Here is a 19,101-nt window from a genome sequence, read left to right as displayed (position 1 = left end):
TGTATTAGAGTGAGTAGTCATGAATGAATGAATGAACGAACGAACGAAAGAAAGAAAGAATGCACAAACGAACGAACGAATGAATGAGGGGATGAATGAATGAATGACTGACTGACTGACTGACTGAATGAATGATTGATTGAATGAATGAATGAATTGGTGAGTGAGTGAGTGAGTGAGTGAAGGGATGAATGAATTGGTGAGTGAGTGAAGGGATGAATGAATGAATAAAGGGATGGAGGAAAGGAGGTAAAATGAATGATAGACTGAATTTTTATCTGTATGAGATATTCAGGTGTGTTTTTATTTTCATGCTATGATTTCACCAAAATATTACATTTTCTGAAGTTGTTATTAAACCAAAGATGTAGGACCACAAAGCACAAAAGCAGAATGTGCAATTTTTATACTGTTCTGCAATCTTGTTTCTATAGTATAAATTTATATGAAAGTGTACGTATTTCATGAATTCATTTAAATCGGAATTTATTTCCCATTCTATTAGTTAAATATACTTTACTTTTTAATCAATAGGTGTTCCTAACACTGAAGAGATGTTCCAGGTATAGCAGTTGTTTTTTTAATATTGTATTGAGATAGTGTAATGTCTCAGTAAACCAGCCAATAGCATTTAATTACCTTTTAAAAGAAATCTTCACATGAATTCAAAATCAAAATGATTTGATGATAATTATGTCTAATGAAATCATCTGATTTTTATAGTTATAAATGTTCACATTAGTTTGCTTCGTTTACAGATAAACTCTTATTGTCTTTGTATTTTTTTTAATATAGATATATTGTTGGTTCTCAGAGAAAAAAAATGAGGCTAATGCTCTTCATGATTTGAACTAAAATTCTACTCAACTCTGTGATTCCTGTATTTGATATATGAATGATTAATTCCCAATGATTCTGATTATATTTTGGACAAATAAGCAGAGTCCGTGCATCACAAAGAATCCATTTACTGCCATTTTAATGTAGATGACACATAACATTATTCAAAATTTGATCTTGATGTCCCCCAAGGGTGTAACATACCCCCTTTGTCTTTCCCCTGTGAGTCTTCCCACCTCATACTACATGGACATTCCCCAGTGCCTTACTGGGCTGTGTAACATGAAGTCTTGCAATCGATCCTTGGGATGATTCCTACGATTGATTACATTCATTAATGTGTATGATCAATCTTAAAAATCAGCTCCACAATCAATTGTAAAGCTTTATGATACAGGACCCCGATCTCCCTCTCTGTAGAGACTGTATCATGAGTCAAAACTGAAACCTCCATCAAAGCCCATTCCGATATCTTAGCTTCATTCAGACAACAATTTATTGCATACAGTTTTTAAACATCTTACTGTGCAATGATCATGTGTGAACGCTGAATATGAAAACCTTGTTACAGACCTGTTCACAATGTCCAAATAATTTAATTGCTGGATAAAGAAAAAAAAAATGTTTATTCTATGGCTTGATATTTTTAAGGTTATTTTGTTCAGAACTGTAAATATTTTGTAATAATTGTACAGCACATCATTGAATTAAGATGCAACATGATTGGATCCGGTTTTTTTTAGAGTTTTTTTCCCCCAACCTCATTTACTTTATCATGAGACTTTGTGATCAAGCAAAACTATTCCAAATCCAGAAAAAAAATGGGATTCTTAGTCAGCAGTTAAATCATTGGTGAAGGTTGGCTAGTCAAGTGCACAAAATGTTTCGAAGTCTGAAAGGGAGTGTCAAATGGAATGGTGTTGACAATCATTAGTCATTGGTGGGATACCCCATAGCCCTTGACTTTTCTCTAATTACCTCCCATTGTATCATCAATGTATTGTCCACAAGGCTGCAGTGTCAATGCCTGATGTCGTTAGAGAAGTTCTGAACTTAAAATGCAGAAAGATCCTCGGAGTATTTAATGAAACAATTATAAACTACTGAAGTCCTTTCATCCCACTGGCTCAAAGAAAATTTGTCAGTAAAAATCACTGAAAAGATTCTTTTTGAAACAGTCCCCTGATATGAAAAAAGTGAAATTAATATTGTTGGAGTATTAGGGATATGCATCCCAAATTGCTAGATAAATATGAAAGCAATAATACCCTTATGGAAATTTTTAGGGGTGAGTTAGTGATATAGGGGGGGGGGGGCAGAAGATGCTGGTGCACCCCGTAAAATTGAAATTTCATGTTGCACCATGTATATGCCTTTTCCTTGCATCTGATTGGCTTAAAGAAAATTCGTCAGTAAAACTCACAGAAAGATTCTTTGTGAAACAGTCCTCTGATATGAAAAAAGTGAAATGAATATTCTTGGAGTATTATGGATATGCATCTCAAATTGCTATAAAGCAATAATACCCTTCTGGAAATTTTTAGGGGTGAGTAAATGATATAGGGGGGGGGGGGGTAGAAGATGCGGGCACACCCTGTAAAATATGACAATTTCATGGTGCACCATGTAGAATGCCTTTATTATAAACCCCAAAAATGAGCAATGACCATTGTAAAAGTCAGACTCTGGATTTGTGTCTTAAATTAAATATGTTCAGCTTTAAGAACCAGGCTTTCATAAGCCCTCTACCACAGTAGTTCACAAATCAATGTATCACCAGAAAGAGAAGATATCCATGCCTGATTCGTGTGACCGATGATGCCTGAGATGTTGGTGGATGTCCCAGAATTTGTAGTTCTCCTTTCCTCGTCCTTGAAGCTGATGATCTGCAGAGCGAAGCAAATTGGCAATCAAAGACAATCGTTGGGAGCGCTGGCATTTCCAATCCTGAATCCCCATCTATTCCGAAATGATTCCTGCACTTCTGTTCATCTCTTCGGTCAATATTAGGTGCCATGGCTTTACTGTACCTGGAATTAATCTGTAATATTGCAGAGGCCATGATGGAAAATCCATCCAAAATTCATTCCAGAGAAAGAAGATTAGAAAAGAAAATTGTTCAGGGTGGGGCACCATGATCCTGCATGCCCTTGCCCTATGTACTGTTGCCCCTGGCTATATTTAAAAAAAAAAAATTCATATTAAAATATGAATGTGTAATTCTAAGAGGTAAAGATGGAACTAGATGTGACAGGGCAGGTGCCCCCCCCCCCAATTAATGAAGAGGAAAAAATACAAAAGGGATAAGAAGAAAAACAGAAAAATTATGAAAAAATTAGAAAGTGCATAAGACAGATTTGGATTTACCATTTACATAGCCAAAAAATATGATTATTTTATTTAAACAGAGACACAAAATTCACCTTTGAATTGCGCCCCAATACTCTTGCTCTTGCTACATTGTATGAGGGTACATTGATTTTGTTTGTTAATGAGATTCCAGTAGAATAAAAACAACATAAAAGTGTAATGTTTTAAAAAAGGTCAAGTAATGAGTTCACATTTTATTTCATGAATTTATAAATCTACAATTCATCCACTTTGAATTTGACTTTCATGTGTAAGTGGTAATGACTCCTGAGAAAATCCATGTAAGCCTAACTGTGTGAGATGCGAATTTGCTTGAAAAAAATTCAGATCAGATACATGTATAGCTACATATACTGCATAATTAGTTATTTACATTTTCTGAGGCCATTTTTCAGTGTAAGATGTTCATGAGTATTGAAAAGTCATATGAAAAGGTTTTGTTTTCTAATCTTTTTTTTTTCAAAGTGTTTCTTTAAAAAAATTGATATTCATACATCTTAATTGTAAAATTTATTAGTTTTAAAGGTACAATGTTGTATGACATCTGTTTTTTTTTTGTAGAATAGCTATGGCTCATATTCCTTCATTCAGAAGCAGAAGAGAGAGAAATGATAGAGTTTATTTAAGAAACAATGACATGAGAGCAGGTGCTCTTTTTGTGCCTTGAACCATAACCAAATATTTGTGTTCGTCTCTAACATTATTAGTGTGAATAAAAACAATATATGTGTGATGTGTCTTGTACCTTGTACGTTTTCCACTTCATTTCATCCGTTTTCTCTCTCTCCGTCTCGCCACGTTTGTGTCGACCATCCTCGCTGCTTGCAATCTTTCCTAAACTCAGACCATGGAGCGAATCTCGCAAGCGTCTTCTCGCTTCAAAGAACTCTTGCGGAGGGTAAGACAGAAACGATCGCTTGATTAACACTTCTTCTTGAGCTTGGGCTTAAATCTGCCTTTTTTTTTTTGCGGTGCGCTTTTGATTTCTAATGAATTCTTCTTTGTATTGATCATGTTGTATACCCAGGTTTTCATTCGTATTATCACCCTCTTACTAGTCTTCTTTCCATGCAGAAGGAAACATTTTCTTATCTATTAACTCAAGAAATATTGGGCATAGTCTGGAGCTTATATACATCAGACTTTTAATATGTATTCTGCTTCCTTAAACAATATTTTGTGTGAAGTAGAACTTTTGTGGTTGTATTAATTGGGCAAATTTTACAGTTGCAGTATTACAAGATCTTATTATTCAAAAACCATTTCTTTTATTAAAAAGGATATTGCCAAAATGAAAGCAAGAGGAATTATGAGCAACAGTTTTTGGATTAGCTCTCTAAGTTCAAACAATAAAATCATTCAATTTTATATCAGCATTTTGATGAAACTATGCATTGTCAGTTTGGTACTAGACTGTGTATCCAGACCTGATTGAATAAATTTTTTCATTAGATTGAAGAAAATGCTGTAGTCTTGCTGTAGCGGGTCTAAATATTCACATCTGAATGGTACGTGGCTATGTGCCAGTAACAACCAAAATTAACAGCAAAAGCAATAGCCACTTTTGGTTTTTTATGCTCTCTCAAACTGATAGCGAATGGGAGCCACAGAGCGGATATTTTCCTATCTTTAATGCATAGCTTCACACCTTTTTTCGATATAGAGATGCATTTTGATGACCAGAGCGTTTTTACTCCAAACATGTGTTTCCTGAAAGTTCTCAGCTCTTAAAAATTTGAGTGAAATCCCTGGTTTTGATTGACTGAGGAACACTAATATTTCACTTTTGTTAAAGTAGCTGACAACTTTCATGATTTTTTTTGCTTGCAAGTTGTTCATAGGTATTTCAAATCTAGTGGGGATTTGCAAGAAATTTAATTTTAGAGGGTAATAAGATATTACAGATTTGCAGTAGTTGACTTATAATTGCAACATTTCAGCTTCTTCAAATTAAATATTGAATTATGTTTCTTATATTTCATTACATTCTATGAAATAAGTGATTTTTAAACCCGCTCTACCAATTTACAGTTATGTCAATTATACCTATTAGCAAACATAGCACTTAATTTTTAGTTTGTGTGTTTGTTTGTTTACTCAAGTGTGATAAAGAGAGTGCACTCTGTTTTATTCTAGTTCTAGCCTGATATTTGATTGTGAAGTTTATCAGTATTTTTGTTCCTATTTCTCACTTGTAGTTAGATGTTTTGCTGTTGTGATGAATTTGAATTTAATTGTAACCTCTCACTGCTAGATGACCTATTGAAAAAACAATAGACATTCTTCATTTTAGTTTTACTTTGCATGAAATAATTGATGTTTGCACTTTGGAAATTTGGTTTGATGAATTTCATGTCACAAGAAGGGAATTATGGTTTTAATTTTGAAATTATGAATGTGTTGGTGTCTTTTTCTACTCTGATCTGATGATAGTAAAGAATCTGGTTAGTTTATATGATCAAGAAATGGGGGTGTTTGTATACGGTTTATTTCCAATTTGTCTAATGCCAATTTGTCCAGTTGCCAACTCGTCTACTACGTGATCTACGTTCATTTAGTCTAATGCCATTCCGTCTAATAACCAGTTGGTGTAATAGCCATTTTAGTCCATTTACCATTTGGTCTAATTAAACTATTAAAATGTTAATTGTGCAAAATGAATGAAAAGAAAATGGGTTTTAGACCGACTGGTTATTAGACGAAATTGTAATAGACGAAAAAGGTGATTAGACGAAGTGATGATTGGACCAAATGGTTGTTAGACAAAATGGTGATGATGGAATGGCATTAGACTGAATGAAGGTAGACCATGTGGTGATTGGACGAGTTAGCAGTGGACGAATTGGCAATTTACTGAATATATCTTTGTAGCCTACATGTACGCCATTATGTTGATGTCGCTTATGAAAGCTGTTTATTTTTCCTTGCATGTTTCTTTCTTGAAAAAGAAAGCAAACTAGGACACACCTGTAACACGTTTAGAACAGCTTCACACAAGACAAGGCCTCAGACTACCTGGAGGTGTGAACATTGAAATTGGACATTTATATTCCAATTTGTCCAATTTTGCCTTGCCATGGCACTGACATGTTCATACTATACATAAGGCGGTTTCAAACCGCCTCGATCACAAGAATCCCTGTTAAATTACGAGAACTTTTTAAGGCTAAAAAATACCCGTTAATTATTCCTGCATTCACACCGCCCCGAAACACATCCTTCGAGATAAGTTCCCGAAGTTACGAGCATGCGCAGTATGGTCTGATAAGCAGGAAAGGCGCGAGATTCAAAATCACTAGCCCAGCAGCCACCCACGCCGCCGCGCCCAACGACACGCTGAGCTAAAAGTTCCCGTAATTTGCTTTCACATCGCCAAAATACCTGCGACCTTGGAAAAATCCCCACGAAAGTTCTCGTAATTTCGCCAAGTACCCACTATTTAGCGGGTATTTTCTTTCGGGGAAATTACGCGTAGTTTGCTTTCACATTACCAAAATACCTGGTATTTTCTGATCGGGGTAAATTTCCCGATCAGAGAATACCTGGAACTGGCGAACTTCGAGGCGGTCTGAAACCACCTATCGACATTTTTGGCAGTGGAGCATGTATTTTACTCTCTCTCTCTCTCTCTCCCATTGCCATCGATCCCCCCCCCTCCCCTCCCTATTAACTCTTATACTTGATAAACGTTGTGGTCGTGAATGCTTTTCTATTTTGATCATGCTACTTCGGTTATGATTACATTAATGAATTTTGCTTTTAACTCATATTTTTGATGAAGATTTTCTCTTTATCTAGTCCATGCTTCCAGTTTGTATCACTGTGTGTAGTCTCAGTATATTTTGAGCTGCAGCCTACCATTAGTTGCGCTCCTGAACTTCAAATTATCTTCAATTATGCCTCCAAGGTTTAGCCACTAATTGCCCTTCTCGAGATGATGGAGGAAATTGATTTCTGTATCATGATGATCGCCAATTAGTCTCATGTACTCCATCATGAAATGTACATAATAGCTTCATGCACATAGTGTAGGCAGATGATATTTCTTCTCTCATACCATGGGCCCTCCTGCTTTGTGGGTGTTGCAAGGAAAAATTGCATTCAATTGCAAATTTCGGTTGCAATTTCACCATAATTGATTGATCAATTTTAGCTGTGGCTATTCAGTTTACACACTTTGTTGCATGAAGCAGATTAGCATTCAATTACACATGTGTAATTAAATGCTATTTATAATTGCAAGGTTATCATCGATTTGGAGACCCCAAATAAATGTGCAATTAATCACAAGTTTCTTTCAATCTAGCAAGGAAAAAAATTACATCGGGGCTTAGCCTTAGGACAATTTTGCCCCTGAAATACTCAAAATACATGTAGCCCTGAAAGTCCCCATTCACTTCAATGTTAGAACTTATTCAATTTTGTAGATTTAGGCAGTAGGTTTAAAAAGTCGCCCCCAAAGATAAAAAATTTAACATTTTGCCTGAGTGTTATGGTAGGAAAGGGGTAACTGTTATTCAGCTGTCTAGATGTTTTTGTAGGTTCCAGAAATAACTTGAAAAGGTCAGCTTCATGACTATTCCGTTTTTAGGAGAGCAATTGACACAAAACCAATATCATTCAGTCCTTTCATTGTTTTCAAAAGGAAAGAAATCTTCCACGGCTGTCGGGTTCCGATCGATTTTAAATGCAAGCTACGAGCTAAACTACAAATTGATTCAGACAGTGGGTACATATTTCACGTCACTCCGTTTGTATACATGCTCAGCCCGAGAAGGAAAGTAATACCATTATTTGTAATGCAAATTCGATATTGGATGGATTCGTAGAGGTCGGCGAAACCTGGTAACTGACCGCACTGCCAATTTGCAAGTTGGTAGCGAAATCAACTGTTCCTTAATTTACAAGTCGGTACTCCAAGTGCATTCTTCCCTTCCCAGCGGTGGCGCCGCCAGCTGTAATCTCCTGAGTTTAGTATAGGCTATAAATAGCTCATGAGGTCATGTCTTAGGAACCCATGTTTCAGAACGTCACATGGAAGAGTCGCATTGCATCTCGTGTTTTGCCTTCATCAGCTGTCCTGCATCTGTATCGCAATCTTATAAATAGTTCCTTCATTAAAAGCCAAGCAGAGTTTCCTACTTGTCAGCGGTTGGTAGCAATTGTATTGTAGTGTTTCTTCCCCTGAAGGCTTTTGACTTTTAATGGAAAATACCAGAGCTTTTGTTGGATTCATTAAAATGATTTACAGGTTAGCTAGTGTTCGTTGACATTTAAAATATCATTGAATGCTGGCTATGCTGCCATACATTGGGCCTTCCTTCCTCCTCCCTCTCTCTATCTCTCCTTTTTTCATTTATTTTCTGGTCTTTTACTTTCTTCAACTCAAGCTCAAATGAATGAATCTATACCCAAACTTAATACTATTTTGATCGCAGTCATCACAATGCTTCAAATTTTTAGTTTTCTTTTTCTGAATGATTGACAGTTTCAGTTAAAATTACAAAAACTCAATTTTGTTTTCCAGATTGTAGCAAAATTATCCCATTAATGAATTTGCAAATACATATATTAACTCCCTGACGATATGAACAAGGCAGATCCTGTATTCCTTTGACCAAACAGAAACAAGGAACAGACAAAAACATTAGCATCTTGTGAATAAGCATTTTTTTGTGCAGAGATACTGATATAAATAACAGCAATTTCAAAAATATCATGATCGTCTGCTTATGCAAAGCCTTGTTCTTTAAAAATGTATTGAAACATCTTTTGGGGGTGGAGCTTACGTGACCTTTTTTAGCACTTCCGTAGATGATGATTGTCGTGCACTCATCATAGTTTATATTTGTGATGCAGTGCTCTGATTGACAATTTACCACGGATAAATGCCGCCTTCATTCGGGAATGCGAATTTAAATAATAGTTTTCGAGTGACGTGTGAAAGGTCCGATGATTCAAAAGACAAATTGCAATCATCACTACAATGATGATTCAAGATTCATGTGTGAAAAGGCCCTATATATATTCAGGCTATGCAGTATCACAGAGTCACTGTTTTGTTTACATCACAGAGGGACTATATTGCTCTGTTTGACATTGCTCCATTTACAAGTGGACAATTGGAATGTTTGACCATAGCATACTTGGATGACATCTAGAGGTCAATTCCATTGACTTAAATCTTAGTTAATCCTTGTATATGTTTGATATGGAGATCTTAGGAATTCCACTGTCCAGCACAAGTGCAAGGGTTGGTGCCCTCCCCCCTCTCTATTTCCATTCCCCCATCACCTACCCCAAATGTAAACCCAACTTTTATCGTTGCTGAGCTGGTCTGGTATGTGAGTACATTTAAGTATTTAATATCAAAGGATAGTGCTTAATGTAGAAGATATTACGATATATAATAATATTAGGTCTCTAGTATTTAGCAGGCCTGCACAAAATAAACATATGTAGGTTCAAAAGAAGATTCACCCCCCCTCATACATGTATATGCAGACTAATATTTTGGGAACGAATCTTCATTATTATTATTACTGGCTTCATTACTGTATGTGAAGTGTTGTGGCCCAGTGGATCAGTCTCCGGACTTTGAAACAGAGGGTTGTGGGTTCAAATCCCAGCCATGGAGTAGTTTCCTTCACCAAGGAATTTATCCACATTGTGCTGCACTCAATCCAGGTGAGGTGAATGGATACCTGGCAGGAATTCCTTTAGCTGCTTGAGCGACAGAAGGGGTAATTATATCCAAGTCCTTTGGAAGTGCATACATGTAGAGACATTATTCATAATGTGTTATGCGCTATACACTGTACAAGAACTGTCTATAAAATTTACTTAGCATGAACCAAAGTATAAAAAATGATCCCTATTTTGAAAATACTTTATATTTACACTCTGAGAAGGATGTTCTTTGTCTATTATAGGTCATTGTCATTTAATTGGTTGATGTGGGAAGAAAAGTAGTCTAATTATGCTTTTGAAATAAACCTTAATTCTTTTTAAAGCAACTGCCATTGATAAAATAAGACCCAAATTCCGATGTAAAGATCTGATTTCACTCCTGCATTTCATCCCGACCCCGAAGAACCCCAATCCCTCCTTGTAGGTCAGGGCTAATGTCGGCCCCAGTGACCCCCAGAGTTCAGGCTGGCATCGTCGCCTGCCTCCCGCATCACCGCCGGCATCTTGTTCACATCTGCCTAATCGCTACACCCCCGTGATGTGTTACCCAGCGGAGTCTCAGTCAGTACCCAGCTCTGTGTAATAGGTCTTGCATATACTGTTTGCCCACTGATTAGCAGGAGGGAATCCCTGCTATGCAAAATGCCTTGCATCACTGAAGCAGTCCAGTCCAGATCCTGCCTTCAAGTTGATCTTGTGTTGGCGTAAGGGACTAGGAATCCTCAAAGCTTGCTTTTAACACAAACACTAAACTGTTTGAAGGAAGAGAAAGGGTCAGCGTGTTGTTGTGCAGGTACCCTCCAAGTTAAAGCGGGAGAGCAGGATTATGCCGCTTGACTGCCTCTGAGGGAAATGCTCTTTGTAATACGAGGGATGATTTATACCTAACCCCTGAAGAAGCATTGTACGCAAGTCGGCTCAGTGTAAATCTGTGTTGGATACTCCATTTGGGACTCAACCCGCAGCCTTTGTAGAGACTGGAATAAATATTCAGGGTGCATGATTATGTATTTAGGTCTTTTAGGATGAATAGATACTGTATATCTCATCAGATTTACATGTAGATTGGTGGACGGATGCCTGCCTAGCACACATGAAAAGTGCCTCTCTGGTTTCTGGTTTGTATGTATGGAATATAGGCCTTATTGAAGGTAAGAATATATCTATATATCAGGTATTGTAATTAACTTACGATGCAGTATCAATTTTGTGGTTATATAGGTCCTTAAAATAACCTACGTGTAGCCTATATGAGTCGGGTATATTGCATAGCATACAGGTCATAAACTTTGCATGGGATAGCAACGATGCTAAGTTGAGTGCACGGGCATTCATTATGACTCAGTTTCTTTAATGAGCCCAATTGACATAATGAGATATGTACACTTTACATACTAGAGGCAAAATAATAGGTTGATGCAGAATATCATATCTGATAATAGGCCTACATGTATATAGAATGCTCACAAAAAATATATATAGAATGGTCACACATTATTGGGGCAGAATAGTTATTTTCAAGCTCTGCAATAAATGTTTATTTTTAGGAGCTTTATCTAAACAATAGAGAATAATAGGGAAGATATATTTCTACCATGAATGCAAAATTTGCACACAAAAATGAGAATAGATTTGATGGTGTATCATGTCAACATCTTTGCCTAGTAATGTTGTAGTGTTTTTTAAATGATTAATAGGATTTAATGGATTGTTTGTTCATGAGCAAAATATAGCTATGGAGACCTCCAAAAAAATAACACTATCAAAGGTATAGTTCTACCAAATATAATTGGATCAGTCTATAAAGCACCAATTTGATACTATCTAGAACTTGAAAATATGAACATACCCAGAAAACAAGATTTACAAAATGGTTTTAATCTCGATCAAGGAATCATGGTTGGCAATAAGTTTAAGAGGAATATTTTAAAGTCTAGGTTGATTAATACCATACTACTATACAGGTCTTGATCAAAAGTCTGATATTAAAGGGGAATGAAACCTTTGGAACAAGTAGGCTTGTGTCAAAACAGAAAAATCAAAGAATAAGAACAAAGAAAGTTTGAGCAAAATCGGACAAATAATGAGAAAGTTATGAGCATTTGAATATTGCAATCACTAATGCCATGCAGATCCTCCCATTGGCAATGCGACAAGGATGTGTGATGTCAAATGATCATAACTTTCTCATCATTTGTTCGATTTTTCTCAAACTTTTGTTGGTTTGTTTCTTTGGTTTTTCTGTTTTCACACAAGGTATCTTGTTCCAAAGGTTTCTTTCTTTAAATATTCAACCAATAACTGTTAATAGCTAGACAGAACATTGAAAATTACTGATACGTATAAGCACACGTTGGCACATTTACCTGATATAATGTGATTTAGTTTGTTTGTCAGTCATCAATTACTTATCCCATTTCCATAATTATTTGATATCTTCTCTTAAAAAAAAATACAACCATTGGGGAATCATTTTGGTGTATTCTGTTTTCCAATTCAAAAATTCTACAATGTATATATGAAGGAGAAAATCATTGCAGAGGACTTTGATAACAGTATTTAGAATAGGAAACACAGATGCTTTACAAACATAAAACATGTAGGCCTATTCTACGATTCTGTGGTAATTTTTAAAGAGTTGATCTTTTTACCATTCATTTTAACGATTTTAAAGGTACATGCTAGTTTTGGTAACGATATCAAAATGAGTTTGTACAGAATCCAATGAAATGACCACCAAAGTGTCTGTTTGTATGAATAAAACGTATGTGCCAAAGGATTCTGGAAGAAATTGTGTAATTGCTGAGAAATCAGCAAATAAGCACAGGATTCGGGTAGAGCGTCGGGCCCGACATTCGAAGCAATAATTATACACTGTCCCACGTGCGCTTATCTGTGTTGGGGATCTTCAGTCTGAATATTTTTCAGTGTAGATTTCAAGATTTCTCAAAGTTCAGTTTATGTAATTGTACCAGATCTAGATCCTCGATGATATACTGACAATTAAGTCTTGTTTTACAGACTTTTTCATGAAAATAAGTGTTTACTGCAACTACTGGAATTTCTCTTTAACCAAAGTATACCATATATGCAGTAAATTTTTAGACCTGCATTTGCAAGTATAATTTTGTCTCAATCAGGATCAACACAATACATGAATATTCTCTCCAGGCTTGGAGAAACATAATTGGATAAGAGATGCTTTTGCATAATGAATCTACCATCCTAGAGTAATGACATTATGTTTTTGCCCCAGGGTCGGGGATGAGGGGGGGGGGGGTGTGGATGGGGATGGGGTGGGTGAACATTCTGAGTTAGAAATATAGAGACCCTATGCTTTCCTTTATCTACCAGCATGGTTTTATATGCTTTCCTTTATCTACCAGCATGGTTTTATATATTTTTGGTATTGAGAATTTTGTTTTATACTGGTATGTAATTCAGTTTGTTGGAATTCACCTCACAATATTGACACAAAACACCCTTTGACTAGACAGGAATCTGTATTTGCCGTTTACTATGTGGGTATTTGTAATATCAATAAAAAGACATTCCTTGAATTGTTGAAACATTTGCACCTTATAAGGTAACTTTTAAAATGTCCAAGTATTTGGGATGTTTACTTCTCCGTTTGATGTATCATTTGTGCAAACTTGTGATGCTCTATCATACATCCCTTTAAGTCAGTCTATAATTTATTCACTATTTATTTATTAACATTTCAAGAGCCGGAGGACACCCAATCAATGAAAAGCTGTTGTCTTTTGGGGTCATGTAATATTATAAAGCAGATAAAATTACAAGATAGTATCCTTTCAAAAAATGTAAATGAGTCAGAACATTGTTGTAAAACGTGAAAATAGCATTAAACACAACTTAAATTGATGAAATATGTTGAATTAAGGGAAAATAATTGAAAATAGTTTTTTTTTTTAATGTTGAGGCAAAGATTGAATATATTGACAAGGAGGTTCAAAATTGTTTCAAAGTGAAAGGGCTCATTAATGGAGTATGTTAAAAGGAGGACTCTATAGAATTCAAGGTAATGTAATTGATTCAATTTTGTTTGATCTGTAAAGAGTTTGATTCCACTTCCTTCACATTGCAGTCTGTTTTGTAGTCTTCCTTGTCGATGGGCAACGCACACAGCGATGATCATCCAGAGTATGAACTCTATTACCAGATCCTCAAAGTCAGGCACCAGGTATACATGATACATGCCATGATGCGTTCATACATAGCCTCAATATCGTTTCAGATAACATTCTTTCTTATACTCCATATATCGTATTAGTAACTTATGAAGCTAGACACTGGCATATAGATGGGGGCGTTGGGGGTACTACCCTCTCCTCCCCCCCAAAAAAAAAAAATAATAAAAATCCATCAAAAAGGAAAAAAGGTTGACATATTTTTGACTGAATATTATCTCAGAATCTATCACAAAAATAGATTTCATTTTTGAAAGGCCAAATTTTTTTAGCTCGTTTTATACACCGCTGAAGCTAGGATATAGGTGTTTGGGAATGTATCGTAAAATACACAAGTTTTTTTTATACCCATTATTAATAAACAAAATATTTTTCATAAAGTGTAGAGATGGTTTCGCTCTCCAATATTTAAACAATTTTACCCTGCATTTGTGCATCCCTGGATTCGCTCTGGGTGTTTGTTTTTTTTTACTGTTTTTCTTCCTTTTATAATGGCAAAAAATAGGTTGAATTTTTAGTCCTTTTCCCAAGGCATGTTTTTAGAAATCTAAGAAATTGTTGAAATAAATATTTTTATTCATTAGACTCTAGAATGTGATTTAAATCATGTGATTTACATTTTTCTTATCTGCAACATGATATAAAGTTGTATAAGGCAATTCATTTAGGTTAATAAACTATAAAATATGCCAAGATTTTGAGGTTATATGTAAAACCATTGTGTGATACTCAAATTATAATCAATGACTACTAATACTCATATCATCATCATATGTCTCTTTGCATCCAACTGTTTGTATCCGTTTGAAATTCTCCTATACATGTAGCATGCCTGGCAGAAGGGTGTATCTACTCTGCATGGATTTCTGAATTGTTTGCCTGAGGGACGTATGAAGTTTATGCCGCTCTTTTTTTTTTTTTAAAGAACTTTAGGTTAATATCTACACCTAAAGTTATGAATTAACTCTTGAACTTCAAATAGTGCAATTCAGCCTGTTTGGTGTTGTAAATTACCAATGATCTCAAATGGTTAAAAAAATCTGATAATCCATATTCTACAATTATTGGTGAAAATCAAAACATGTGACGTCATCAATTTTCCAAATATGCATTTCAGCATTTTTAATACCATATATTGGTAGAGCATGATGAAATACCTCTACTACCAAAATTTGGTAAGAATCGGTCCATGGGGGCCTGAGATATGACCTCATGAATACATAATTAGCCCCATTGAAGTCAGTGTATCATTGGACTGGTTCCTAACTTTCATACCCTTTTCATAAACCTATCCTCCAATTAGCCGCCTAAGAGTAATGCGGATAATTCAATAAAAATTGCGTTCACAAACTCCGAAAATAAGCCGCATTATTTTTACGAGCGCTCGTCCTGAAAAAGGCAGATAATCGTCATGACAACTGGACATGCCCCCTCCGATGCGGTTGTGTTGGAAAAGGGTGACCTTGTGACCGCACCATGGCAATTATCCGCATTATTTGGAAATGCGTTCATAAACTCAAAATCTTGTCCCGATGCTGCTATTATGCGGATAATAGCAGCATCAAAATAATGCAGATAACTCTTGTCCTCCTCCAATTTTACGACCAAATTATGCTGCTATTAGCCGCACAATTGGGTTTAAGAAAGGGGTATTAGAACTGAAATGCGAAATCAGTTTTTTGTGACATCATCACTTCGGTACTCTATAAAGCACTTTCCAACCAGGGTCACACTGGCTACTTTAACAGGGGCCCTGTTTCATAAAACTTGTTATAATATTTAGATATTTTGCTTTTGTTATTATTACAAGTCTTAATATGAATTGGGAGCCAGACTCGGAACTAGGTTCATTGACATATTGATACCACAGGACCGTCAGTTTGAGGTTGGGATTGGTGTGATGGTAGCATGCCCTTGCCCCCCCCCCCCCCCTCTCCATCAGTCACCTGGGAATCAAGTTTGAACTTGAGGAAAGTAGTACATGAACATGCATTTACCATAATGCATGTTCCAGTGAGCTTTTCAGTTCATTGAGATGCCAACATTTTATGATATATGAAATTATAAGGAAATTCAGGACTGGTTGTGACCCAGATTTCACCAGTAATCTACACTAATACCCTTCTTGCTCTCAACTTGTACTGTATATGCAACATTGTATTCAATTTCAAATAATCTGTTTTCCTTAGTCCGTTTCGCTCGTCGGCAAACGTCGTAGAGAAGCATCTGAATACAGTGTATACTATCAGGTATGAGTGAGTGGTGGACGATAGCTGATTCAATATTTTGAATTTCAGTCATTTCTTGATGGGGAAAAACTCCTTGCTACCAGACTGAGGGTATTTTTGGGTTTTTTTTCTGCTTGTTGGCACTGTTTTTATTGTTCAGCATCAATATGCAAAGGGGAGCTTTTGTACTTGGGAGTTGCATGTTTTTTCTTTTCCAAAATTTGCTTCCCCCCCCACCCTGCACCCTCACACTCTCCCATACGTTGTACCTCATATCCAAATGTTATTGGGATGTGAATATTATGAATATAATTCTCTGAGAATAATCAAATAGTAAACTGAGAAATGGGCATTGGTAAACAATGTGTCAGAATTTTGGCAAGGTAATACATATGTGCTAATCCTAGTTCAAAATTATTTGGAGGCTAACATTTTTTTTTTTTGGGGGGGCATTCCTTTTTTTTAATTTCTTTAAAAAAATTAAATGCACCCAATGTGTTCTTGTTCTTTTTATGGATTTTTGCACCACATATTTCTTTCTTTCTATTCCTTCCTTTGTTTTGGCATAAAATCAGAAACTTATTACAAGTTACAACACCACTATTTTCATATTTCATATTAATTTTGTTTGTTGTTTATTTTCCTTGATAATTTGGGGGGTTTTCTGTCTTTGTTTTGTGACCACGAGCACAGCATTTGGAACTGTCGGCTTCAGATTTCATCATATTTAGGAGGCGCTTGGCCATAATTTGGATACTAGATTGGTTTATTAATTTCAGAAAATAATGGAATAACAATTCATTTTCAAATTGAAATGGATATATTTTTTTATAGATTATCATGTTTTTTATGTGAGTGAATGGATGCAACACAGGGAGCAGGGTGAACAAGAAAGCAAAATAAGGGGGGGGGGGGTATCCTTGAATTATATTTTTCCAAAGTAATGATATTCTATTTTTGTAAATAATGTTAACTACATGCAATCATTACCACATACATTTCATTAAGGTTGTGTTGAAGCTTTTTTGTGTGTGGACATTTCTTTAAACATCCTCTAAAATTATGCAAACATCTATCAAATGCTGTAAAGAACTGTTTTGAAAAGCAATTCTGCCGATCGATAAAATGAGTGTTAAAAAAAAATGATGGAATGCAACCAAGTTCTTAATCACGATTCCACTATTTGCCATCCATCAGTTTATTACAACATTCAGAGTTGACCTTTACTTGCTAGGTCAAACTCATGGTATGTGGTGGGTGGGCTTGAAAATAGAATCAGTGTGGTTGAATGCTCTCCTGAAGTAACCTCATTTGGTGTTTACATTTTTATTTTGGGTTCATGTTTGTACTTTTAGCTTAAAGCGGCTGTCACATCTGGTATACGTATGGAAAGCCATTTTATCAGTTATCCATTTCTTCTTGATTTATTAAGAATTGATTAATTGCTGTAATAATTAGTAATAATAAACAGTCATTTTCTTTTAATAGTGCACATCACGTTATGATTATAACATCTCTGTGCACTTTCAAAGGACTTAGATATTATTACTCGGCTTTAGCATGGTGGCGATAATTACAGCGCACAAACATTTCAAGGAATAAATTCTTTCCAGGTACCTATTTACCTCACCTGGGTCGAGTACAGCATAATATGAGTTGGGGGCGTTGTGGTCTAGTGGTTATAACTCTTGTCTTTCAATCTGAGGGACTCGGCTTCAAATATAATATAATTTGGCATGTATGATACTAGCATAGATCCCAGCAATTCTATTGATTTTGAGTTCAGAAGATCAAAGGTGTAGTCGCTACCTTCCACTTTCCTTGCTTGACCAATACATGTAACTCCATTTTCTGTGTTACAGACGGGCGTATTATGTGCTCGCCTTTAATAGCAACATTCTTGTTACCCTTTGGTGTTATATGTATGTTCACTGTCTAGGGTGTGTTTTGTTCACTACAATGTTGGAAAACAAACTGGTTCTTTCCTCTGAAGGATGATAACAATAAAAAAACCATTGTGCTTGTCAATATGACCTCAATTCCATATTTTCTCTTTATATGTTTTAGACTGCCAGATATCATTGGATTGACCTTTTTTAATTAAAAAACAATCTATGGTAGACATGCTTCTAAAATCAGATCCATTTATATTTATCATGCAGCATAAGTACTTCAAAGGATTGAGAACTTTATTTCTTGTTTTTCTGTATAACTATAAATTTCTATTTTGTTGCTTTTATTTTTTTTATTATAGGACTAATATGTGCTGATATTATATGAATGTTTGCTTTGAATTTACATGTTTTGCTTTGTATTTTTGATTGATTGCTTGTATTATGCATGCTTGTTGTTCTGTATTCATGTTTCTTCTTACAGCATGTATCTGCATTTCCTATATAAATATAACATCCTTATTTATTCTTTCATTTGGTGTTTTGATCACTAATAATGCATGCATATTGATGCGAATATTCTTCATCAATTTGAATCTCTGTGGAATGTATTGGTGTCTATCATGTTTGGTATAAATTTGTATACAGTTGTCACTTGCATATTATATGACCAACACATGCATTACATGCATATTTCAAATATATTTTCATGCTCACATTTCATTTCAGTATAAATTCTCTATGAGTGCAGTTAAACTTTTAATTTAAATGATATAAGATATTACTAGATAATGATGCTGTTTCAAAATTTTGCTAAGAATATCAGTGAAATGCTCCTCTGCGAAAAAGTCATGCGAAAATAGGAAAAGA

At 35.4% G+C, this 19,101-nt stretch overlaps 1 protein-coding gene across 2 annotated transcripts in view; it reads left to right on the top strand.

The window, feature by feature from the left end:
* The window catches only part of LOC121428471 (EVI5-like protein), a 91,743-nt gene that overhangs the window by 37,636 nt on the left and 35,006 nt on the right, over positions 1 to 19,101 (top strand). For both annotated transcript variants that reach the window (XM_041625099.1, XM_041625098.1), the window contains exon 12: positions 4,055 to 4,108. In XM_041625099.1, coding sequence (XP_041481033.1) covers positions 4,055 to 4,108 — 54 coding nt within the window. The remainder of the gene's footprint in view (positions 1 to 4,054; positions 4,109 to 19,101) is intronic.

This window comes from Lytechinus variegatus, chromosome 15 (assembly GCF_018143015.1).
Source record: "Lytechinus variegatus isolate NC3 chromosome 15, Lvar_3.0, whole genome shotgun sequence".
Lineage (NCBI taxonomy): Eukaryota > Metazoa > Echinodermata > Echinoidea > Temnopleuroida > Toxopneustidae > Lytechinus > Lytechinus variegatus.
The sequence above is the reverse complement of the archived record's forward strand: the minus strand, read 5'-3'. Positions and strand labels throughout refer to the sequence as shown.